This window comes from Stylophora pistillata, chromosome 2 (genome assembly GCF_964205215.1).
Source record: "Stylophora pistillata chromosome 2, jaStyPist1.2, whole genome shotgun sequence".
Lineage (NCBI taxonomy): Eukaryota > Metazoa > Cnidaria > Anthozoa > Scleractinia > Pocilloporidae > Stylophora > Stylophora pistillata.
The window spans coordinates 34304022-34330167 of NC_142520.1; the positions used below are offsets into that span (position 1 = coordinate 34304022).

The 26146-nt window shown below is 37.7% G+C and overlaps 2 protein-coding genes and 1 pseudogene across 6 annotated transcripts in view; all 3 read right to left on the reverse strand.

Moving 5' to 3' along the window:
• Positions 1-26146, reverse strand: part of LOC111345147 (uncharacterized) — a 251351-nt gene that overhangs the window by 128430 nt on the left and 96775 nt on the right. The gene's annotated exons all lie outside the window — the stretch shown is intronic.
• The window catches only part of LOC111336193 (tetratricopeptide repeat protein 28-like), an 88458-nt pseudogene that overhangs the window by 45345 nt on the left and 16967 nt on the right, over positions 1-26146 (reverse strand).
• On the reverse strand, positions 123-23438 carry LOC111336196 (uncharacterized). 3 transcript variants are annotated; one of them, XM_022942244.2, is made up of 10 exons: positions 23310-23438; positions 16630-16705; positions 13513-13775; positions 12492-12606; positions 8408-8533; positions 5140-5265; positions 4940-5065; positions 4311-4433; positions 3999-4133; positions 123-1898 (listed from the first exon to the last, which is right to left on the reverse strand). In XM_022942244.2, the coding sequence occupies exons 2-10, from the start codon at positions 16700-16702 to the stop codon at positions 1543-1545; spliced, it is 1443 nt and encodes a 480-aa protein (XP_022797979.1). In that variant the 5' UTR covers positions 16703-16705; positions 23310-23438; the 3' UTR covers positions 123-1542. The 3 variants fall into 3 exon arrangements, with proteins under 3 accessions (XP_022797979.1, XP_088603375.1, XP_088603376.1); XM_088747249.1 differs by lacking the exon at positions 23310-23438 and adding an exon at positions 16980-17225; XM_088747250.1 differs by lacking the exons at positions 16630-16705; positions 23310-23438 and adding an exon at positions 14244-15263.

The window sequence follows — 26146 nt, forward strand, 5'->3', positions numbered from 1 at the left end:
ATTCCAAACCAGCGTTGGACTTGAACCAACACAGGTTGATGAGCACGCCGGAGAGCTGACTCGGAAAGTGGATTCATGGAAAATGAAGATAAAGAGTTAATGGATTTTTTTATGAATTGACTTTCCGCTACAAGATCTGAACGGCAAATTAAAGCCTCGGCAAAATTTGATTTATGAATTTACCTCAACGCCCTTGCCGCAACATTAGAAGAAAACTATTGAGTTTATTCTTGACTGTAACAAAACATGGACTTGTACCATCATCGAATGTTTACTTTACGCACCATTTAATAACTTTATCTACCCACCATAATGAATCAGATCAGATCAATGAAATCACTACGTCAGAAATGTAGTGACTGCAAGTAAGCAGGTAGGTTTTGGACTAGCTAATGTGTGAATGTTAACCGTCAGTCATCAAAAATCGGAAAAATTAAACGCGTCAAAGCTACCCCGCGTTGGGTCTCTTGTTAAATCGTTAAAAGAGAAAAAAAATGTTCTACGTGTCATCCTGAAGTCCTGAATTTTGCATACTGATCTTTGAAATACAATTCTCAATGCACATTTTGAAAGTCGTTTTACAAAAAACATTAAACAGTCTTGTCATTCATATAATAGCCACTTTGTAAACTTGAGTTTCAAATACCTTCATTCTGAAGTGAATGCTCACTTTAGTTGAGCTGGCATCATATAGTTGACTTTATTTTTGGTGGTTCAGACGAAACTCCCATTATCATGATAAAGTACACCATGATAACATTATGCCCGGCCAGGTGTTATGTATATACCAAAACGCCAGTTTCTAATAATTTAAGACCTCACCCTTCAAAGCATTTTATGTCACTCTACAACCTTGCTCTGTTACAAAACTTGCTGATGATATTCTGTAAAAACGTTATCTTTAGAATATTCGTCTGGTATCTGCCCTGCCTATATGACATTATTCCTGAAAGACCCAGAAAGCCATCCCTTTGACACATTTTTACTATTACATTGTACTCCTAGATGACCGAGTTCTTCCTTACATATATTAACAACGTATTCTAGAACTACGGCATAATTACATCACCTAATTGAACGTTCTAGAAATTTCCACGGTACAACATCACAAAGTTAAAATATCCCTGTCACCGTGACTACAATGGACTACAAAGTTGTTGACACAATGATTTTTTCAACCCCCTATCACCTCAATGTTATGTTCTTTGCCCTCGCTTAGTTAACCATTTCGACCCCTACTCCCAAAAACACAATGTTGTATCGTGATTCCATGAACTTTCAGCCAAAATTGATTGGCCGGTGGGAGGTCCATTGACGACTTAGAGTGTGGTAGGAACAGGACTGTTCTTCTTTACATAAAAAGAACTCTTCAAATATGATGTATCAACTAATTTGGACGCTGATTGTAGGCATTCTAGAAATTACCAGAAAGAGATACTTTTCTACTATCCATAACATTATGACCGATCATAACTCGCTTACAAATGACGGTATAGTGTAATCATTTTTAATGGAAAGACTGAATTCTGAACCAGCATCCATTTAGTCTGTGCCGCAATAGCGGAGGAAACATTGGGGTGTGCCATTTATGTAGTAAACATAGTAACCGCCGCAGTTTCTTACTTTAATTGAACTTGAAAAGTAGCAGCAGTTTGATTTCCAGTGGAAGCAAACCGTTCTGGTGACCCGACCATCAATCTCTGTGGGATGCGCACCATTTAGCCAGCCAGGTGCGTGAGTGTTACATCGGTGTTTAGGCGGACATGAAGTAGGCATTGTTGTACCTGCTGCTCCTTCAAAACGATACCAACCATGAAGTCTGCTGTCACAAAGCTTGTTTCGATTAACATAGGTTATCCTTCTGCTTATCCCCATCAGACCTTCATAATTTTGACATTCTAGGAAAGGAAGAGGACATAATGATTTAGGTAACTGATAAAACAAACAAACAAACCAAAAGTCTCGCGATGAAATTCAGCACATTTCCTCAAAACTCGCTTGACAACCTGTCATCGCATGTATAACTTCCATAAGTTATTTCATGGTGTAATAATCTTAAAGGCCGTAACCAGGAAAACAAAAATGCAAAATATAATAAATAAAGATTACTTCATGATTGGTGGGCTCGTTCGATTTTTACACGCGTGTTGTGTGAAATCGCAATCGAACGCCGAGTGAGTCTTCGAGCGGGTGAGTTTGTGATTCTTCACAACAGGTGAATAAAAATCGTACAAGCGAACTAATCATGGAGTAATTTGATTATCACATAAGTACTAAAGTAAAACAAATGTTTGTAGCTTTAAATCACAGTCAACTGACCGCAAAAGACAACGAAGTCGCGAACTCGATATCGCTTTTATTCGAACCCAATCAATACTGTCAAGACGCCTAAAATACTGCATTCGAATATGCTTAAAAAGGCCAAAGGACTGTACTTTTAAAATATTTAATTTCAAGAAAAAAAAAAATTACAAACCCCATTCAAAGAAATTTGGGCTTACGTTGGACAATTGAAGGGCTTCTGAAAATATTAGCTCGCATAAGCTTTCAAACTGGCAAAGCGATTTCCACTCTGAATCAGAGTCGAGTAGTTTTAGTCTTTTTGAACTCTTTGTAGACTTTATCTTAGTTTCTGGAGTGGCCAAGGCCGGTGTTTGATTGAAGGCTGCTGAACGCCATTTTTAAATACCCCAATTTTAGGAAGGAAGAACACGAATTTGGCCGCTATTCTCCTTGTTTTGAAGTCTCCTTTGGCTTTCTAGGATAGTAAGGTACCAGGCCTTTCTCACGTGGGGTTTTACGAAAATAGAAAATGACGTGTTCACTTCACTTCCACCGCCGCCATATTGAATTGTCTGTAATACGATAAACCGCTGACACTTCTTAACGGGCTCGAAATGTCCCCGATTTCTGGTGATGGCTCCTAACAATTCTTTGTCACACAGTAGTTTTATCTCCTCTTCTGTAATAGCAACTGAAGCGTTATGATTTTCTCCTTTTCCTTTTTGTTTGAGATCCTTTTGTTTTGATTGTAAAGCTATGCGTGCCTGTTCAAACTCAGCGTTTTTTTATAATGCCGAATCCGTAATTCTTCTTTTTAAAATACCATTCAAAATTGGCCATCAAAGAACGTAAGGAGCTGAGTTCATGGCCTTCGTTGCTGTTTTTCTTTCGAACTGATGTATGCATTCAGCTCCTTCGGGGGAATTTCTTCTGTAAGTCTTTACTCGTTCCTCAGCGTCAGAAATTCCTTAAGTAAAGCAACATTCTGTTGAGTTTTCTTTCGTGTATTTTCGTTTTCTTGGTCCTCGATAAATTTTTCCTCTTAATTAATATCTGCAAAACATGAAGCGATAATTCAAGCAGGAAACGTTGCAAATTTCCACTCTGCATTACTTCGCATGGCCGCCCTGAAAGGCGGGAAAAACCGATACGATTTCTCTCACTTGTGAAAATATCGTATCAGGCTTCTGATTGGTCATACTATATATTTTACTAGTGGAAAAAATCACCAGTGGGATTGCTTTCATCAAAGCGATAATATTTTAATTGGGTGAGTTTACACTGAGTAAACCTCAGTACTTACATGATAAAGTAAAATATTAAGACTTGATTGGCATTTTTATTTTCTAACCATTTTCCCTGCATTACCGCAGTAGGGTAGGAGTAGAACGGAACATATGCAAACCATGCGAGTAGTCCACCCAATAAATCCCACCCATCCCACCCCAGGGGAGGACATCCATCACACAGTAATCTCTTGCGTGGGAAACTAACATCTCCTACCCCTGACCCTGCAGGAGACGGGACTTCCATTTATTCGTCCCTATCAGAGAAGACTAGAATATCTAACCATTTCTTGACGTTATAGAAAGGTAGCATATTCTTCTCAATTATTTTAAGACCTTGAGTGTTGGTCCGGCCGGGGCTTGAACCCTCGACCTCCCGCACATCATTCCAGCGCTCTATCCATTGAGCTAACCGGGAGGCATGCCTACCTGATGGGAGAGTCACGCAAGATCTTCCATCCCCTACGTACAGCTGGTTACAGGAACAGATGAAAGATCCTTCAGTGTTAACACATGTGGCTGAAACATTGCAGTCGTGTTCACCGCTGACACATTCATCAATATCTTTTGATATAGAATGGCAGGTTGATATATACATGAAACATAGGAAGAACAATAAGTCTCCGGCGTTCTGGAATTATTACAGACTTAGATCTAATGAATGATAAATGGCCTTGCTTGACGAAAGTAAGCAACATTCCGCTATGAAATACGTAACTTCACTATTAAACCTCTTTTTACCTGTGCAAGTATGACCATCTCCAGAAAAACCGGTTTTGCAAAAACAACGATACGATCCCATAATGTTTTCGCAGTCGGCGTTCTCATCACAAGCATAGACGGAGGCATTACATTCGTCAGTGTCTGTCGATAGATGATATGTACATTTACAACGCGTTGTTCTGGGAAAGTTATCATGTATGTTCCCGTAGTTGTGTTGAGCGATGTGTCGAACTTCTATTTCAAAGTCACGTGAAAATATGAAACTTGCTTATATTAAGTTTTTAACTCTTTCTGAATTTGGTTTTGACTTTGAACGAGTTCCAAGTAAAGAGAGTTTTGGATTTTTTTGTTGTTTTAAAGGGGTTCTTACCTTTGAATGTCTACATTACCTAATTCGCGAAATTGAATAGGACCCGTTAACTGCTCAAGCAGCGATGAATGAAAATACTTTTAAAATCAGCCTAGCATTTCACTTTATGATTCTGTGATAGCTTTGGTAGCTCTCAATAGGTTTAGGGAAATCAAAACATTTTTTCCTCAATCTTGGGTGTTCTTGAGTCAGACGTTGGTGGGACTTGCTCACCGGAACTTAACGGAGCCTTTTAATAGCAGGACTTTGATATGAAAATAGTCTAGGGGGGTTTTACCCTTGCATTTGTGTCCATCTCCAGTGAATCCAGAATTGCAAGAGCATTTAAACGATCCCACGGTGTTTGCACATGTGGCATTGTCCTTGTTACAGTTGTGGGTCCTTAAGGCACATTCATCGATGTCTGAAATGAAATGAATAGACCATATTTGTAAACGCGACAACTTTGATATGAAAATAATCTTCGAAGGAGTCTACCCGTGCATTTGTATCCATCTCCAGTGAATCCAGGATTACAAGAGCAATTAAACGATCCCACGGTGTTTGAACAAATAGCATTGTCCTTGCTGCAGCTGTGGGTCTTTAGAGCACATTCATCGATGTCTGAAATGAAACCAATAGACCACATTTATAATGACGACAACCAAAGCCGTGGCTGCACGAGTAAAAGGGGGAAATCAACAAACATTTGAACATCATAGTCTGAATGATATCAAGTGATCATGAAAATTTCTTTTTTTTTCTTCAGGCAGACTTGCAAGTTTTCACCCGCCAATACAATAAAGGATCACGATTTAAATAAAGACGAAGATCCGAGCAATTGTGTCTATCCCCATCAAATCCAGGTATTTTTACCAGTGGCAGACTCATTTGTGCAGTTGTGGCTGCATCTAGAGCACTCCCCAATGTCTGCGGACCATACCTATGATTGTTATTATTAATGGAGCTGGTGGGGGGTGCGTCTCCGTATATTGAAAATTGCTCAGCTTTTAGCGCAGTTCCAACTGTAGATATGATGTACATTTCTCGTGGTAATTTGGTTTTATCAACTGCGCTGATAACGTATATTGGCCACCGTAAAGGGTTTCAAAGCTGACGTTTCGACCGTTCCCCCTTCGTCAGGGCTATGTGTGTGTCTATACAAAAAGTGAATCTACGCTAATTAAAAGAGAAACTATTGTCAAGAGTCTTGCAGCCTCCGAACAACCTAAACGGGAAAGGCTGCAGACTGCCATATGTTGCTTAGAATGAGGGGTAGTTATAGATTAAAGTGTCTTGTGACAGGTTTTGATGCGTCCTTGTCATTCCTTTCTACGTCGCGAAATTCTTCTCGGAATCGGTCACCTACGTAGTTTCCGTGTTTCCCCAATGTATATCTTTTCGCATGAAGTGGAAGTTATGCAATATTTGACATTGGCGGAGGTACACACGAAGTGATTAGTAGTCTTAATGGATCGTTTGAGTCCCGATATTTTCTCAGCGTTGTGAATGAAAGGACAAGTTTTGCATCGTGTGTGAGCGCGTTTGAAAGTTCCGGGTTGGTCATTAGTTTGAAGTGAGCTTCTGACAAAAAGTTACCGATGTTTTTGTCGCGTTTGAATAAAACAAGTGGAGGTTGCGAAAAGATAGTGCCAGTCTCTGGATCGTTTCGAAGTAGAGTAGACTGTAGAGTAGACTGTATTTATTAAGAAAAACATTGCAGTTAAAAAACTGAATTGCGTCTCTTTACAAGTAAGAAATAAGAAATGATCTATAACTACTATAATAAAATTACAAAGACGACTATCTTAACAATGAATGAATATCCAAATTTAGTATATACTAAAACAGTGGATAGCGTTAAAGGCGTGCTCTGATTGGCTAGTCAAACTCCGAATATCCTTTGCTATTTACCTCCGAGCAACTCGGGAAAAAATGGCGTCCCGGTTTGCATCCATGACAAGCGAAGAAATCACTCAAATCAATTTTGGTGGTGTATATTACCTCACAGTTTTAGTATATACTAAAACAACTATTCACCTCAGTGTCAATGGTTAGCTGTGGATATTTACCTCGCCGCTTCGCAGCTCGGTAAATATCTACCACTAACCACCTCCACTTCGGTGAATAGTTGTTAACTATTTGTCTTTACAAGAGGCGTGGCAAACCTCCTCTGCCTTCTCAGCTCATATGAAATAGAAACTGAGGGAGGGAGGCAGGAGGCTGGTAATCTTACTAAGTGGATCATTAAAAATAGGCTTAAACAGATGTTCTCTTAAAATTTCCTGGTGGGCCCTGATGGACTCGAGCCCTGCTAACTGAAGGGCGTGCGAGTAGTGCACCCTGGGAAAAATGCATGAGAGGGCCCTCCTTTGCACACTTTCAAGCTCGACTTGAAGATACTTTGGTAAACTGTAATGGAAATAAGGACAAGCATAATCTAGTGGAGACCTAATACATGCGCAATAAATGTGTTACAAGATCTGAAGTAAGACGCTTTCCTAACAAGTTCTCCTATATGGTCGTTCCACGTTAACGTATCATTGATTGTCAAACCGAGTAACTTTGTGCTCTGTATGGTTTGGATAGGAGATCCGTCTACGCAAACCCTAGGGAGTTGCGGGGATCACGACTGAAGAATATAACTAATTCTTTAGTTTTCTCGCCATTAAGCTGGAACAAATTTTCCCTGGACCAGTCGTAGATTGCTTCTACTGCTTCTTGTGATTTACTCTGTTGGCCTTTAGGTATGCTCTCTGATGCCGTAGTATCATCAATATATTTCCACATGTTAAAGATACTTGGAACATTCAAGTCATTAATCATCAAAAGAAAAAGCCAGGGACCCAACTTTGTCCCCTGTGGTACTCCAGACGGCACTGTGCCCCACTCTGAAAGGCAGTCCTTTCCAAGTTTGACTCTTTGAGATCTTCTTGAAAGGAAGTCATTAACCCAGTTGATCACACTATTAGGAATATTGACCTACTTCAGTTTGTTGACCAAAATCTTGTGGTCTATGAGGTCAAAGGCATTTCGATAATCAAAGATGAGGATAAGCACAGAAGCACCATTACTATCCGTTGCTTCGAGCCACTTACTGAATCATACTGATGAGTGCCAACACAAGTAATTTTTAGGTTTTTCCTTTTACGAGTAATCGATTTAACTGCGTGTTTTTGAGGGTGGAATGTAAAAGTAAGTGGAATGCGCTCGGTATTTACCTTCCGTGACGTTTGTAGTGCTGACTGTCGAGCAATAAGTTGGGAGCGGTAGTGGCCTACTTGAACGACAGGCAGGATAATCACATTTTTCAAACTGACACATTGCCTCTCATTTTTCAAAAAAATCAGATTCATCACTACATGAGCGACGAAGTCTAAGAAACTGGGAAAAGGGAATGGAAGAATGTCAAGAATTCCATTTGCTTTTCATTCTACCAGTTTATTCTTGTTTTCCTCGTCAACATGTTCCCACCAATAGCGTAGCTCCACTCTCTGCATATAAACACACACACAACCCAAATTACCTTGTTACCACCACCGACGCAGCACCACACTTTCTTTAGAAACTTATCCTCTTTATATATTTCTCATGGCTTATTAAAAGGACATTGCCGTGTTTCTACCACAAATATCAAGAATTTGAGGTCTCTATTAATATTCTGAAAAAATACCAGGTGGCTGTCTCTACTGTCTTTGTTGTAGACAGTTTTAAGGTTTGACATATTGGTATAGCAAAACATCATGTTATGAACATATATCGTTACCTGTGCACTCCTGCTTTTTCCGACTGAAGCCAGGTTTACAAATGCACTTAAAAGAGCCCTCGGTATTTTGGCAAATTACATTTCTATCAGTGCAGTTATGGGCGTTTTTAGAACACACATCAATGTCTGAAATCAAAGTAAGGGAATTCTGATCAAAGTCTTAGATAAATGGAGGGGCTGGGTGGGTGGGTGGGTGGGTGGACTCTCTGTCAGGTGGAGATTTACAAGGAAGCAAACGAGTGTCCTGAGGCGTTTACACGCTCAAAATTGATTTTTTTTTTGGATTGCATTTTAAATTGTTTATCAAGTAAAATGTTATTTCGTGACCGTTCAAGTAGAATATAACAGGAAGCGTTGCGGCATAAAATAATCAAAACAGTGATGTATTTAACACGCATAGGAACAGCAGCATGGTTGTCAAGTTAACCCACGTTTGATAGGAAATTAGTGCCCGCTAATCGTTTTGGGACGTGAGCAAGCCTTTGATTCCCACACGGGATTATGTTTCTGGGTGTGGATTTTCTCAGCTAATAAACGTAGCGATTTTTGTGACCTCAAGTTAGAATGGAATAGAATGGATAGATCGTAGAACGGAATGCGTAAGGTTGAACTGTCGTCAATAAAACCTTAATCGAATGAAAGTATACAGTCCAAGATTACTGAACAAGCGTGTGCGAGAATTCTCAGTGACGCAAGTGAGAAATTGCGAAAAGCGAGCCAGATATGGCGCAGCTGTGGGGAGGCGTTTTTCTCTCCCTCACTTTTTGCTCTTATTCCTAGCATGAGTCCCTCGTGCTCCTAATAGCTGCACTTTGACATAACACTTTAGATAATACGCTATACATATGGATGGGGGAGTGAAATGGCAATCCCACCGTCGGCTTACATTTTCTCTCCGGCTTAAAACCTCTAAAAGAGTACGTAAAGACAGCAGAGTGACAATAACTGTCAAAAAAGAAACAACAACTTTGAGTTTAAATTTACAAGACATGTTTCGACATTCCCATGTCATCTTCAGTTGCAAATGAGCATTTAACTGTTGTACATTTGAATTTATATTATGGTACGTTACAAACTACGTGTCAGGCTTACGTTACACTTGAATGTTAAAAACGCGAAAAACGTAAATAGGGCGCGCTTGACTAGATCAAAAAATAATTAAATAAATAAATAAAAATAAATTAAAAGACCAAGGAACAACATAATTAAAAGGAAAGAGACAATTCTAGATGTTTCAATTGCTGATTAAGGATAGGTTTTTCCCACTTAATATGCAATGCCTCTTTGATCTTAATTTGGTATTTTGAAGCGGCAGAATCTAAGATCGTGAAACATTCAGTATCACAAGAGTCAAGACAAGCCCTTGATGATTGCAGGTGCTTGTAAATATGCGAAGTTTTGTCCGACAAGAGGTGCTCACGAACTCGTGTACAAATGTGGCGAGTGGTCTCACCAATATAACTGACATTAGAGCCAGCACATGAAAATTTATATGACACGCGAACGTAGACCTAGCGGTACTGAATCTTTCACACTGAACATGTTTCTGAGTTTAAACGTACTGAAGACTAACTTAACATCTAAATCAGCTCTACAATAACGTTTGAGTAGTTGTCTTAACTTAGTCTGAGCGATGTTCGAAAACCGACCAACATAGGGAAGTTTATAATAGTGCGCAGAAGGTTTACCGGAGTTAGAAGAGGCGTTCTGCCCAGAAGGAGAAGAATTATTTTTCTTCGCTAGATACCTGTAAATGATCTTGTCTATGACCCAAGATGGAAACCAATTTTTCCATAGCAAGAAAATAAGTTTCTTGACATCCAGATGAAAAATAATCCTTTTCCTACTGGGCAGAACGCCTCTTCTAACTCCGGTAAACCTTCTGCGCACTATTATAAACTTCCCTATTGTGACCAGGCTCACAATTGTGCATGACATTGCAACATTTTTTGTTATAATTTTAGAATTACATCTTCAGAAACTATTTCCTGTGATAACAAAATTATCATACACACAGGATTTGCATCATAAATTTCCTTTAAGTCGCACCATCACACCTAACTATTTCCTATGATAACCAAATTATCATACACACAGGATTTGCATCATAAATTTCCTTTAGAATGATCACACCTAACTTCCAAAATTTTAGAGAATTTCCTGCTATTGTTCGATTCCTTATAAAAAGAAGTACAGTTAGTTAGTTTAACTCAGTAGTTCAGAGTGTCAAGATCAGCACTTTCAAGCTCAGAACCTCTTGGTCACAAAAAAAGTAACTCCAGTACATGTAACCTCAAGTTAGTGACCTATTTTACTGAGGATTTGGTATGTCACATCTGACCCATTATTGTATGTCTTACAGTTTGAGTTCAAGAATAATATGGTTCATGTGTACTTATCTCAATCCAATTGTTTAGTCTTTGCTTGAATCCTTATATTAGTTGATTCATGTTCAAAATGTGGCAAGATTACATTCAGCTTTCAGAACATTGCATTTATCTGTATACTTGACTTAAAGTTCATTGGTTAAATCAGATATTTCACTACAGTCTTCATTGTTTGTTCATCAGTAATGACAGATGTTGTCCTGTCACTGAATGAGATTTTGCCAGTCTTCCTAGTTTTAAGTCGAAGGACAATATGAAATTGTGATTGAAATTAGTCTTATCTAATGTTATGTTGTTTTGAGCTATTGTTTTATCAGTATTGACTTGTTTTCAGTCATTTCATGTATAATTCTAAGAATAGCCTACCATTCAATTGGTTAATAGGATTAAATCTTTTAAGTGTCACAAAATGATTACTGTTCTGTCATGCAATGCTTTAAAATGGTCTTGTTAGTGCCTTGCTATTGTATTACAATCGATTGTATTTTTTTACTAATTGTTTTATTTCATTATTTTAAATTATTGATTTGTTATTTGTCATTTATTATTTCTTTTAGCTTGCAATCACCCTTTCTTTTTATCAGTTTTATTTCTTTTGTACTTTCCTGTTTAAATAAATTTTATTGTGGCTATAAGTCTGTCTCGTTGTTCAAATAACAACATCAGAACCTGCCTCAGTCACACTATGTTGGTCGGTTTTCGAACATCGCTCAGACTAAGTTAAGACAAATACTCAAACGTTATTGTAGAGCTGATTTAGATGTTAAGTTAGTCTTCAGTACGTTTAAACTCAGAAACATGTTCAGTGTGAAAGATTCAGTACCGCTAGGTCTACGTTCGCATATATAAATTTTCATGTGCTGGCTCTAATGTCAGTTATATTGGTGAGACCACTCGCCACATTTGTACACGAGTTCGTGAGCACCTCTTGTCGGACAAAACTTCGCATATTTACAAGCACCTGCAATCATCAAGGGCTTGTCTTGACTCTTGTGATACTGAATGTTTCACGATCTTAGATTCTGCCGCTTCAAAATACCAAATTAAGATCAAAGGGGCATTGCATATTAAGTGGGAAAAACCTATCCTTAATCAGCAATTGAAACATCTAGAATTGTCTCTTTCCTTTTAATTATGTTGTTCCTTGGTCTTTTAATTTATTTTTATTTATTTATTTAATTATTTTTTGATCTAGTCAAGCGCGCGCTATTTACATTTTTCGCGTTTTTACCATTCAAATGTAACGTAAGCCCTGACACGTAGTTTGTAACATACCTTAATATAAATTCAAATGTACAACAGTTAAATGCTCATTTGCAACTGAAGATGACATGAGAATGTCGAAACATGTCTTGTAAATTTAAAATCAAAGTTGTTGTTTCTCTAAAAGAGTATATCAAAACGATGACATCTAATAGATAGTTTATATTTGTGACTATCACTTTGGACCGGTTATTCAAACAAAATTTAGCCGTTGGTTAACAAAACCGCGGTCTAAGCTATTTAAATCTCGCCGAATCTTCTATTTGAACATTTATTTTTGTGAACAGTATCAAGACGGACGAAAGTTAGCAAAAAGGAAATAAATTTATTCAATGAAAATCACCCTCTTTTAGAGAATACGTAAGGGTCACTGTTTGTGTAAAACCTCGTTTTGAGTTAGACCGCGCTTAAGTAACCGGTTCTTTAGGTTTTACCTTTTTCACAATCTTGGCCCGTGAATCCAAAAGTACATAGACATCGATATCGTTTTCTTGTAAATCCTGACTGGCAGGTGGCTTTGTTCTTGCATGGAGATCCAGCACAATAATTCTTCAACACAAACAAGAAATCTGTCACTGCTGTAAAAAAGTTAAACTCTGCCTTGAAGACTACTTCCTATAGCTTGAGAACTTCAATAAAATGCAGCTTCCTGAAGCAACAGGAAGAATTATTATTCCCCCTGAATAACATTCTAACCCATCGAAGGTAATTCATAGGTATCTCGTCAGATTTCTGTGACACTTAGCCGGGGCCATTAGTACCGTTTGGAAAAGAAGTTGTCTCAAGAAAAAGTGAGTTTCTAAAGAACGAAACAAGTTAATCCCAGTCCGTTCATAGCTCAATTGAATCATTGCAATCTCAATCGTGCGCTCTCTTTAGCCATCAGACTTAGTTTAAAGACAACGCTTCAAAATATATCTTAGTTACTTATATCTTAGTTACTTTTGCCATAATTTTATCTTACGATATTGTGAAGCGCGACTGAATATATTCATATAGAGGTCTGCGTTATATAAATGTAAATTATTATTATTATTATTATTATTATTATTACTATTGTTAAATTAAATGACCCGCTTTGCGTCCGTATTTTCATTCTCCAGAAAACCAATGAAAACAAAATAATTTCTCATAACCTCGCTATCTTTACTGAAAGGAAAAACAGCTATCAGTTATCAACTGTGTTTGGACGACGTTTCCAGACGGAACTAGAAAAAGGCGTTGCTTTTGTTAGTGGTGTTGGGCACCAAAAATTCTTTCGTGCGTCAAGGGACACTTTCATTTGTAATTTCAGTCTTGTCTACAGAATGTCCTTCATGGCACAACATGTATCTTTGTAGCTTGAAACGAAAATAACAGTTAGTGTATAAATAACTCTAGTCAAATATGAAATTATCAAAATACGCCCTCTGTTCTTACGAATCGATAAAAGCGTTGATACTTAACGACTCGTACCTTCGTTCCATGATATACGTAGTTCGCTGCTTTCACCAGATCATCGTCGTACTCTTTGGCCGTTGCGTTGTTCATTTCACAGTTGTCTGTTCCTGCTTCATTTTGTCCAAAATAAAAGTTAATGCTGACACAGTCATGATTCAGGTAACAACGATATTCACACGCATCCCTGTCAATCACACTGATGTTTGCCATGGTGTGGTTAACAAGACGTTCTCCGACAAAAAACAGAGAGGATGGAAATGCTAAGATACGGCATTGATCTAAAAATAAAAAAATTATCTTTAATTGAAATGCGAAATGGATCATCAATACTGTTCTGAGGGTCTCAGATGGTGTTAAGCTCTTTGTCAAGTGGAAAACATGGGACGCATATTGTATTATCATTGTATTATATAGAAAAATTCACTGCCTGACGAGTGAATTCCACGTTAAATTTCACGCGAAAAACCGATATCGTACGAATCGCGAAGCGATGAGTGCGATATCGATTTTTCAAGTGAAATTTAAGTGGAATTCACGAGTCAGGTAGTGAATTTTTCTTGAATCGCATAACTGACTAAAAAAAAGAAAACAAGAAATTAAAACGGCAATGTTATTGTCTGTTTTTATTCCGTACGCGCGCCCTCAAGAAAGCCATTTTAAAGTTAACTGTCAGAACTGTCATCGTTAAGGGAATGGAAAGCAAGGTAAGTCGCTCACGTTTGAACCGTCGACAGTTTTAATTGTACCTCGTGAATTTTTCTTGCATCACATGGCTAAAGCCACCAAATCACTGGGCGAAACCAGATGTTTTGTATTTTTGTGCGCCACGCCAGTGCGCATGGAAACCCTTTCAAAGTCAGGTGTCAATATCTAGCGAATAGAGGGAACAAGATATTTTTAGAATGAAAACCACTCTTATTTCAAACTCGTGGAGAAAGCGGTGCCTCACATTTTACAATCTTCAGCAAAAAAACTAAAAGTACACAATACGGAGTTATTTAAGACAGAGATTTGCCTGCTACCACTCAACTTGGCAAAATGTGGAGCCGACAATCAACAACTGAATGGTCAAATCCTCAAGCGAAATGAAAATTTCAAGCGTTCCGGTATCAAAGCAAGATCTACAAATAACCGCTAAGTGCTTTACAGTTGTAAAAAAAAGTGTATTCAAAATATAATGATTAAGACTGGAATTTCTCGGTAAACTCTGGCGAAAAACAGTTCAGTTAAAAGTCACAATTTTAACTGTTTTTCTTTCATCGCAAGGAGTCGCTCGTTGGTGTCAATGCTGGACTGAAAGTTTACGGAAATATTTACTGGAGAATTATTAAAAGTTACTCCAGTAAACATTCCGCCAACTGCTCCTGCCATCAGGTAACTAGAACGACTGGCATTGCTGTCAAGGTCACTAGTAGCTGCTGTGTTGCTTGGCGTGGCTGAGCTGTTGAGAACAATCTCCTGTAAAGCATGACTTGAATAGCCGTTGGTAGTTGTCGCGCTTGGCGTGGGTTGAAACCGGCCAACTTAGTGGACATTCGCCGCTGTTTTTCCAGATGATTATGGCTGTAGCTGGATATGGATTCCGGATTGGAGTGGCCAGTGAGCTCTGATATCTCCACTGGGTCGAAATCATCACTGAGCGCTTGGATGACAGTTCTTCGACCACTCGAATTTGTGAATTTGCCGTCTAGTGTTTTTTGAAACCATGTTGTATCTAAAAGAGGCCAGTTCGTCGTCTGTATAGGCTACAATGGTTTGGATTTCGGGAAAAGAGGCTTGACCTTTTTCGTCATTGATATATGTTTTGGTTTTCTTTCGTAACGCTTGTTTGGTTTTCCTCGGCGAGAACTGTCGTTTGGCTTTCTTCCCTCGTCTCTGACATTTTGATTTTTTCCTATGCGTTTTCTCGTACTTTTGAGCGTGAGTGGTTTCCTCCAATTTTCTAAAAATTTCAATTTCAAATCAAAATTTGGAAGACATTCGTTTTCTATAAGTTTGTTCATATATGTTCATATTTTCGTAGCACTAGTTGTATTTACGTTTTTACGTTCGTAACGATAATTTTTGCACGCGATTCACGTCAGCGATATCGCTTTATGCATTAGTGCGATTCCACGATAAATACCCTCTCTTCCGGTTGACGTATTGACCAATCAGAGCGCGTGTTTACTTTAAGCTAAGCAATTCTATCGTATATTATATTATTATGATAGTATATCGACTCTGACATATCTATAGAAATACCTTATACTCAGTAGCATTAGTGGCTGTATTTCGAGCCGGAGAACGCTGGAATTATTTGTCCTCCAAAAAAGGTACCTATATTGACCGCGGATTAATGCAGGGATGTTTATATCACTATGGCAGTGGTTTAATATCCACATCGTTTACTTCTTCGCCACCTGTCACGCGCGAAGTCTTTATGGCCCCGCTATTCGCAGTAAGTTTCAACAATTTTGTCTCTGTTTTTCTTATCTATGAAAAACTTTCTCATTTGACTTGATAAATTGCAGGCTTAATAATGGTGGAGGGCTCTGTAAACGACTGAAAATACGCACGTCTTGTTGTGTGTTAACGAAAATGTGCCCAAATAGAAATCCTCGTTCCATGTTGGTCGGGTGCTCAGTTCCCGTAAAAAAGGAAATAAATTTCTCGAATTCATTACGTTCCTTCTTCAACTTGTGAATACCTCATTTTTCTTCCCTGAGTGCGAGGCAACCATAACTATAGGCTCTTTATTTTATTGAATACCAACGGGACCCCACACATATCAGTAAAATTGCCAAATTCTTGTCTTTGGATGACCTTGCGAAAACTTTAGTGGATCTTCATTTGAGTGTTTCTAAAGAAGTACAGACTATAGGCATGCAGCGAAAAATACGACGCGTTAAGACATGATTGTTTGGTCATATGGAGAAACTTTGCTAACTTACTTACAAAAATATTGGAAAAGAATCGATATTATTTTTTAATGAAAAAAAGATAACAAGACGTTGAATGGACGAAGAGTTTCGCAGCCATTTTGTTTGTTAGACCTTACATAGAAGAAGTTTCAGTGTTTTTTTCCTGTGAATTGGATACCTGAAAACTTAAGAGGAAAGAAATAAAGTTTCTTCATTTTATAAAACTTACCATCTGGGCAGGATGAAATTTGTTCAAGGGGAAGAACCACATAGACAACGAACAAGTTGAGCGAGACTCTCATGTCCTAAAAAAAAAAGCAAAAAGGAAGTATTTGATGTTAAAGGACTGTTAAGCAAAATGAAGAGCTTAACAGCAGTTTGTTGACTGCAGCGTACAGCACATTTAAGGCTACACTTATTAATAACGTGTTGATATGCTTGGTTAGGTTAAGCATTGAAGTACCTCCATATTAAAACGAATAAGACAACACGGGTTTTCGCTTAACGTCTCCTGGCTCAGTTTAGATCTAATTTGAAAAAGCGACTTTACAATAAGCTGCAGAGAAGTTACTTACATACCTGGTTAAAAGTACTCGTGGCTCTTAAAACTGGCTCCGATTAGTCTTCTTTTTAGATGTGAAGCACTTTTGTTTAGAGCAGGTTGCCAATGGCTAACTAAAGCTGAAAGGTTGTTTAGAGTGAATAATAACACCCCACGGACAACCTCCAAGCAGATTATTAGCCATTGTCGTTCCTGACAGGGGTGCATCGATTTTGTATCAGCGGGATTCTATAGGACACAGTAAATATTCTTTTCAAACTGGACTTTGTTATGTTTTACAGCCAACTGGAGCTGAAAGGTTGTTGTGGGAGTTTTATTACACCACGGACGATCTCTTGATAAGTAATTAGTCACTGTCCGTCTTTACAGGGGGGGGGGGGCATCTTTGTTGGATAAGAGGGATGCTATTGTAAACAGTCAAATGTTTTCTCTAGCTGGACGCTGTTGTATTTTATGGCGAGCTGGAGCTGGATTGATGCCTATGGCGAATTTATATTACACCACGGACAACTTCTTGGTAGATAATTAGCCATTGTGTTACACAGAGATGGATCTTTGTTGGATAAAGTATTCAATGGTAAACCGTTGAATTATTTTTTCTAAATGTAGACGTCGTCGTATTTAACCTCACTGAGAAGGTCGCTGGCTTGCGGAATCCAGATCCAGCAGTTTGTTGACTGCCGTGTACAACCAATTTAAGGCTAGACTTTCAAGTAACACATTTATGTTATTTGTCTAGGTTAAAGATATTTCACAAACAGTCACAGGGAAGCTGTAAGAGGATGTGATGTGTATTGATATAGTTACAATTTTGTTAGTTTTCTCATTTGGCAGGTCTCTTCATCCATTACTCCCTCTCCTGAAAATAGTGTTTTTTTCCGTTTCGTAATAATGAGGCACATGTAAAATGGAAAAGTACGATAACAGCCTTAAAATTCGTTCTTGTTTTTTTTTTAAGATTCTAAATGTGACAGTTACTAGACACATATTTTGGAATAAACTAGAGGCTCTTATATTTCAGTATTTTTCTTTATTTTATCCTAATAATCTTTCTACTCTTAGGATGCGACCTAGTGATCGTTTTGGAATGTAGTATATCATGGTGTTAAACGGATATCCCAAAGTTACACCTATTTGTGAGACGTACTAATTTCTCAGGCGTCGTTTTAACTAATTTCCTTTCGGCAAAATTATCTTGTTTGTTTTGATATAATGATCACAATTCGATAGCGAAACAAGTACAGGACGTCCTTACCGCGCGCTGCAATTCGGAAGGGCGAAGTTTCGGCAACAAGTTGTAGAATCTTAAGAATGTTTTCTTATACTTGTTCGTTTCACATAAATAGAGGCTGTTTCACTTAGTCCTTCAGTTGGTTATTTCGAGTTACATTGGATCACTTGTAAGAAGACGAAGACTTTCTCTGTTACTGTATTCTGTTAGTTGTTCCCGTTTATCTATTTATCTATTCATTTATTTCTTTGTTTATTACTTTTCCGCTTTTCTTTTATTATTATCGTTAATTGGGTTCAGTCTGGCTTCAATAAAGTATTTTAGAGGTATATTCCTTGAATCCTTCTCGTTCTTGCGCGACCGTTCATTTCGTCTTGTTATATAAACTATTATTTCCGTAATATTCACCGAGTTTCCGCCCAGCTGACATTATCCCGAACGAAAATCTATAAATATAGCTTCACTGAGGTTGGATTGTTGCTAATTGCCAAACCGACAGATGCAAAGTGTAATTATGAAAATCCGAAAGCCAGAAAATATCACCTCTCTTTTTTTATACTTAAGGAGATACCGTTTGAATCTGCCTTGTTCACGGCTTACTGTATTTTGCGAAACGAAACCAAACGAAAAGAGTAAACCCGTACTGTATTTTGCGAAACCAGCTCTTCGAAGACTCTAGCGATATATAACTTATTTCTTCCGATTCTTAAACACTATTCGTAGATACAACTCGATGCAGTGATGATTTGTAAATAAAGAGTTTGAGCCAAAAGGTCAGAAGTGCGCCGTTTCGCAAATTACAGATATGTAAACCTGTAATTTGCGAAACGAGCTCTTTGAAGACTCTAACGATATGTAACTTATGTCTTCCGATTCTATAACACTTTTCGTAGATACAACTCGATGCAGTGATGATTTGTAAATAAAGAGTTTGAGCCAAAAGGTCAGAAGTGCACCGTTTCGCAAATTACAGATATGTAAATCTGTAATTTGCGAAACGAGCTCTTTGAAGACTCTAACGATATGTAACTTATGTCTTCCGATTCTATAACACTTTTCGCAGATACAACTCGATGCAGTGATGATTTGTAAATAAAGAGTTTGAGCCAAAAGGTCAGAAGTGCACCGTTTCGCAAATTACAGATATGTAAATCTGTAATTTGCGAAACGAGCTCTTTGAAGACTCTATATAATAATTTGGATATATCAACAAAGTTGAAATGGTAAATTGGCCACCGTAATGATTACAAAAGCTGACGTTTCGAGCGTTAGCCCTTCGTCGGAGCGAATGGCTAACGCTCTTTGAAGACTCTAACGATATGTAAACTATGTCTTCCGATTCTATAACCCTTTCGTAGATAAAAATCGACGCAGTGATGAATTTTGAACATAGAGTTTGAGCCAAAAGGTCAGAAGCGCCCCGTTCAAATCAACATCAACAACATATATAGGTGAAAAAATGAGTATAATCATCACTGCATCGAGTTGTATCTACGAAAAGTGTTAGAGAATCAGAAGACATTATGATAAGTTGCACATCGTGTAGAATTGACTTTACAGCGCGGAGTAACCTGAAGCAACGTGCGTGGGATATGGCACGGGTCCATAAGACGCGGCACGTTCGTCTAAGGTAAAATCAAAAGATTTATGTATAGTTTTCAGAGCTTCTAAAATGCAAATACTGAGAGACAGAAACATTTTTTGCTTGGTACAGCGAACGGTGCCTAAAAGAAGCAGACATTTTAAGTGAAAAGTAAATTGACTTCCGTAAGACCCATTCCCTTATACGTCAGCAGCTCTTTTCCCTGATCCAAACATTATGTTATTCTTTCAAAATAATGCACTGCTTACCTTCTCTAGCAACACTTATTTAAATATGGTACTTTTCCTATGCTACGAAACTCTATGAACTTATTTGAGGGAGTATCAGTCTTCCTTCACTTTTCAAGATCGATCAAGAGATCATTGGAAGTAATGTATCTTAAAAACCTAGCTTGCGTTGTAATTGGAACTTTCCAAAAGTCACAACACGCTCGAGTGGTGTAACTATGTGACCAGATATCTTTTCTCCAAACGTATATCCTAATGCCACCAGCAGACTTCCTCAGACCTCTCTTGGCCGAAAGTCAAAACATAATATCCTTGTTATAATGTCACCAGAACGCTTTATATTCTGAGAAAATATCTTAGAAAATATTGCATTGGACTTTCAAACCGCGTTTCTTTTTATATTTAATTATAACGCAACTTTTAAAATATCAAATTTTGATTCTAGAGGAACGGGAACATTTTTGTCTCCAAGTCATAACATTTAAACCGAGCGCAGGTAGGTCCTTGCTGCATAATCGACAGCCAAGTGATTTCCTGAACGGCAAGATCTAATTTAGCCTATAAGTCCAATAACCATTAAATTACATGACTACGACTCTTTAGTTTTATTCCTTACAATTACATTTTGCATCTCTCAGGCATACAGGAAGGGTACTAAAACTTTTTCTGGCCTCGCTTCCGCCATCGTGTCCGGCCCTCATACGGAGCTTTAGTCAAAGTGTCTTCCAGTGAAAGCGCCCATTTTATGGGATGTAAGCATAAAGTTATTAATCTTAACGAGAAAGAGGCGATAAAGGTCATAGTCTGACGCATCGATAATTATTCAAGTGATTACGGATTGGTAGTTTTTATTAAACAGTCTATGCGCTGTTGACCAACTATATGCATTTTCATATTAAAATGTGAGATATTTTTGCTCTCTGGAAACTTTGAATTGATTTCCCCTTTGATAAAATGCACACTACAAGCATTTTTTGCAATCACATTTCTTGAGAGTTTTGCTAAGAATCTTTTTTAGTGAAATCACTGAGGGAACCTAAAACCATGGCTCGTCACATAACGGAGTGCGCTGAAGAGTAAAGTCAAGTTTAAGCTTGTGTACAGTCCAACATCATCAAACCTGCGTGGGCAAAACTTCTCTCAAACAGGTATCTATAAATAAGCAACAGCAGGTCCTGACGTCAACGAATCGTGTTCTGAACTCATTTGTCTGTGAGCTTGAGTAAACATCCGCGCACTTAAGTAGGGGAATATAAGTTATGTGAAAATTTGAAGTCACAAATCTGTCATGGGATACTTCATTCTTCAAATTGTCGAATCACCTAATTATCCTCCGTACCACCTTACGTTAATGAATGAACATCGAATGTTCGGATCTAGTGCTGTGTTTACCAAAGTAAAAAGGAAAGTAACGTTTTGTTTTGTAATGTTGCAAGCATCCAGGCATTTTAATTCATGAATAACATCGCCTTTCTGAATAAAGGAAATTTATCTTTTCGGGAACGTAATTATAATGGGAAATTTTGGTGGTAGAGTTAGACTTTGACATTGACATTTACCGACGCAGGTGCAAAATTTAGCTGCAAAACAGAGATAAAACATAACTCTTACCCGAATCCAAACTCGATGGTTCGAGCTTCCTATTTTCAGATTACCGTTCAATTGGAAGAGTTTATCTTTTGTGGGTAATTGTGAGTAATTCGAAAACGTAAGTATTCGTGTATACATTGACCTATAAAGGTTTTATCTTCTCGTAGAGCCACTATGCCAAAGCGCAGTTGTACGTATCTACCACCTTACTCAACCGACAATGTCTTCCGTTGAATTCAAATGTGATTTGATTAATGCGAATTAGATAGGCCCGGCACCAGGTTTGAGTGCCTAATTCCAGAGATGTTGCTTATTTGAGAAACTGCTGTAAAGAGCTTTTACCTGATGCGTGATTAAGAGTAAGTTAAATTATTATGACGGGTGAATGAAACAGCTGACATGATTTAAAAAAATTATGAGCCAGTGTGAGGCGTGATTTTCCTCCTGAAATACACGTGACCTTTGAATTTTTTTTTCTTTCATTTCTTAAAAACCTTAAGATTCCCCTTCAAACATAAAACGCAAGAAGAGAAATGGACACATTGCTTTGTCAGTGCCACATGTATTAATGATAATTATTTTAATTTGTTTGGGGACTAAAGCAACTATCTTCGCACTTGAATTGGAAAATTAAGGTCTGAGTCTCTAGGAAGGAAAAATCGGGGCTTATCTTGAATTATCTGCACTCATATCCTTAGCCTCTTTGATTTTTTATTTCATCGACACCATTTCATGTTTAGAATTATATCTATTAACCATGATACTGAATTGAGTGTTTTCATTTATATTCATATACCGCATAATCTGTATTCATTTTCAAATTCAACCTAAGATATGATTTTTCCCGAGGATTCCAACTTTAAATGGATCATTAACGGTTAATAACGATAACTTCAATTCTTTCTTGTAGATGTATAACTTAACATCGACACTCATTTTGACCTGTTAGATCTGCTTGCATTTTAGTGTCATTAATTATTAAAAACGTTTGGCAGAATGTTTTTGCGTTTTTCTTTTTTTTTTTTTTTTTTAATCTACAGCTGAGCAATCCGTTTAGGGTGGATTTACTGTTTTATCAAATCATAAATTATCTATACCTTAAGCCATTTTAAGCAATGTAAATTGCACAGAGACCTTTTCGCTCAGTTGAGGGCCTCTATGGGGTAATGGCTTTTACGGCTCACGGTGACAATCTTGGTGATATTAAGGCTAACAGTTAACCGAAAAGGGCCTTGAAAACAGGAGAAGTTTTTACGGTTAAAAATTTGTCAACTTTCGTACCTAATGGTTAATGTTTTGGCGTTTTAAGGCTTACGGTTAACCAAATTGAGACCCTCATAGGCCGATGAACACCACTTTGATATATGGCTTCCAAACAGCTCTTGTAAAAAATTCACCTTGTTTGTCCTTGAAAACTTTTGTTCACGTTATTCATTTTCTGATAAATTTATCTTTTATGCAGTAGCTCCTCTTCATGATTCAAATGTACAAGTTATTTCTACAATACTGCAAAATATTTGCCAAACATGTCAACGCCGATGAAAATTTCCAAGAATGATACCGTTAGTTAAAATGTATCTCATCTTCAGACAACAGGACTACAAGGACTACGTATACAATGGACTTACCAGTTGACAACAGGACAAGTTGACAAGTTGACAAGTTGACAACAGGACTACGTATACTTTGGACTTACCTGAGGGAGTATTTCAGTATTCCTTTACTTTTAAAGATCGATAGAGAGACCCTCAGAAATGAAATGTTTGTTTAAACTTAGCCTACGTTGAATTTAGAACTTTATAAAATGCTGCAACGGTGCAGCAATGTAACACGATACCGCAATTACAACTTCTCTCAAAACTGCCACCAGATGATTTACCTTCAACCTTTTTGGCTGAAACCCAAGAAGTATATCCCTTTTGCGTGAAGTTATAAACAGGATATCCTTGCGAAAATGTTAATTAGTATACTCAAGTCTATATTCTTGCAAACTGTCTCAGAAATCGAAGGTCTTTCAAAACTCTTTTCTACTCATAACAAAATCTAAAAAATATTATGCTTTTTTTTACTGTAAGGAGGAAAGAAGGAAAAATATTAATTGTCTTTACGTCATGACATGGTCGACATTCAAATAATATCCCGTCCAGTCTGACTTTAATAACTCATTAAGCTTTTCCATCTATATAACTACTGCTCTTTCTCTCTATTTCTTGTCTTTCTCTTTTTTTTTTTATTTCTCTCTTTATTTCCAACTCTCTCTTTATTCACTATACTTGCACACAGGGAGTTCAAACATTTTTCCGGCTTCGCTCGTGCCATCGTGCACAACCCTCATCCGGGGCTTGTCAAATGTTCTTTTCAATAAAAGCGACAGTTTTGCCCGTTGTAAACATGTAGTTTAATCAGAATGAGCCGAGGAAGACCATTGTCTGACGAATTCTGATTCGAGTGGTTATGGATTTGTAATTTTTATGAACCAATCTATGAGCCATAGTTCTCCTATACACGTTGTCATTTTAAAATGTGACTGTAGATGAGTCTTCTTTTCTTTTTTCCTGCTCTTAAGGTAAAACACTGCTGGGAACTAAAAACCATGGTTGATCAGGATCAGAGCTTCTACATGGACTACAAATCTTACGTTAGTTCGCTCAAAAATTGAAACTTCTATAAGATAAGGTCAAGTTAAAACCATTGTGCGTGATTCACAATAGTTGACTTAACCTGCATGTGCGAATTTTCTCTCAAATGCTGATGTGAAATTATCAAAAAACAGGTTCAGGCATCAGGAAATGATGTTTTGAATACCTTTGTTTGTATGCTTGAATAAACATGAACGCAATTAAGTATGGAAATATTATGTTCAGAGACCTCGCTGAGAAAGATGTATCAGAAAAATATCGTTTCATCAAGAATTATATATTATGTCCTGTGGCTGCAGTGCCTTTTGGGATCCTGGCCACCATCTCATACTAAGAATCATTTGTATCAAGTACTTGTATACATGTATATTTTAAAAATGTACTGAATACTCTGGTATATATTTAGATTCAACAGCTTCTGGAATTGCGCGCGCGGAGCCGTACGTACGGGTCTTACGATAATTTTCTTATCATCGATAAATTATTGATTAAATTTTTGTTTTAAATTTTTATTTCTTTTTTCGAAGAGATACCTTATTAGTACGCGTCCGCTCAATCTTACATTACCTCATTATACTTTAGGAAGCCTAAATCTTTAGTTTAATTTGATAACGCCTCTAAACAAAGCAGTGTTGTCTCTCGAAATTGTCTTGATCTTTTTGGAAAATTAAAGCAAACTAACATGGCATTCCGAAATTTGACAGATACAAATCATTACTCCGTTTCTTCCGGAAAATCAAGGGTCTCGGCCGACTTAACAAATTATCATTGTAGTATGTCGACACCTTTCGGTATAGTCACTAAGCCTCTTAGCGACATCACATTTTTGGAACGAGAGAATCAGTGGTTTATTTTTACTAGAAAGAAGCCAGTAGATAAGTCTGTTTTGAACCAATACCTTTGGGAAGGAGACTCCTTGGTTTTCATTTCGCTTATTTTGTATTGTGTTGCCAGTGAAGGGTAGTTGGCTTCGTATTTTTAGATCAAGATATTTATTAAAGGTTATGCGTTTTGAAAACTCCCTTCAGACTGACATTACAGCAACAATGTCGCAATAGCGATTTCTTAAAGAGCGCACCACGCAAAATCACAGTGTATCATTCTGGCGAAAAATCGCTATGGGGTTTATCGTATGACGAGGAATGTATCATCGCAATAAACGTGTTACACGGTACATGGCAACTTATTTTCTTGCGAGTTATTCGACTTTATCTTTTATATTCGTTTACTTTTCATTGCAAACACCGCTGGAACCTAAAAACCAAGGGAGACTCTTAAAGTCTGCCAGGTGGAACAGGAGGATAAATTACCCCGATCAAGACACGATTTCTGACAACAGACACCTCTGCTGGCCATGTTCTTCAAGTTTCATGAACGCAGACTCCAAAATGGAACACTTTTTTTTAACTAACATGAGAAGTACGAATAGACAATCGTGTTAGTCTCCGCGGGGAATCGAACCTCAGCCCTTCGCATTCCGCGTCCGTTGCTCCAATACTGAATCTACAGTGAGCTAAACTTTTGGGGTTAAATTTCAACAGACGTGGCTCAAAATACATTCTGCATTATAATTGCTATATAGTTTGCAGGTAGGCTCCAAATGTGAGCCTGCGAGCAGTCTGTATCGTACTCTCCTTATCCTGATCTTTAACCTCTGAAAGTCAAGTTTGCTAAACGCTGTACTTTTGGATTCCTTTCTGTCTTTCGTAACTGTCAATATTTTCAAAATAAGTTCTCTCTTTTATTTTTGTAAATAAAGTGCCTCTAACTAAATGTGTTTGTTTGCAGTACACATTGTAAGTAGTGAAAGTAGAACAATGTAAGTAGCCTAAATACCGGTATTTATTGTATCGTAAGAGTACTGTAAGTATCATAATGTAAGTGTTGTAACGCA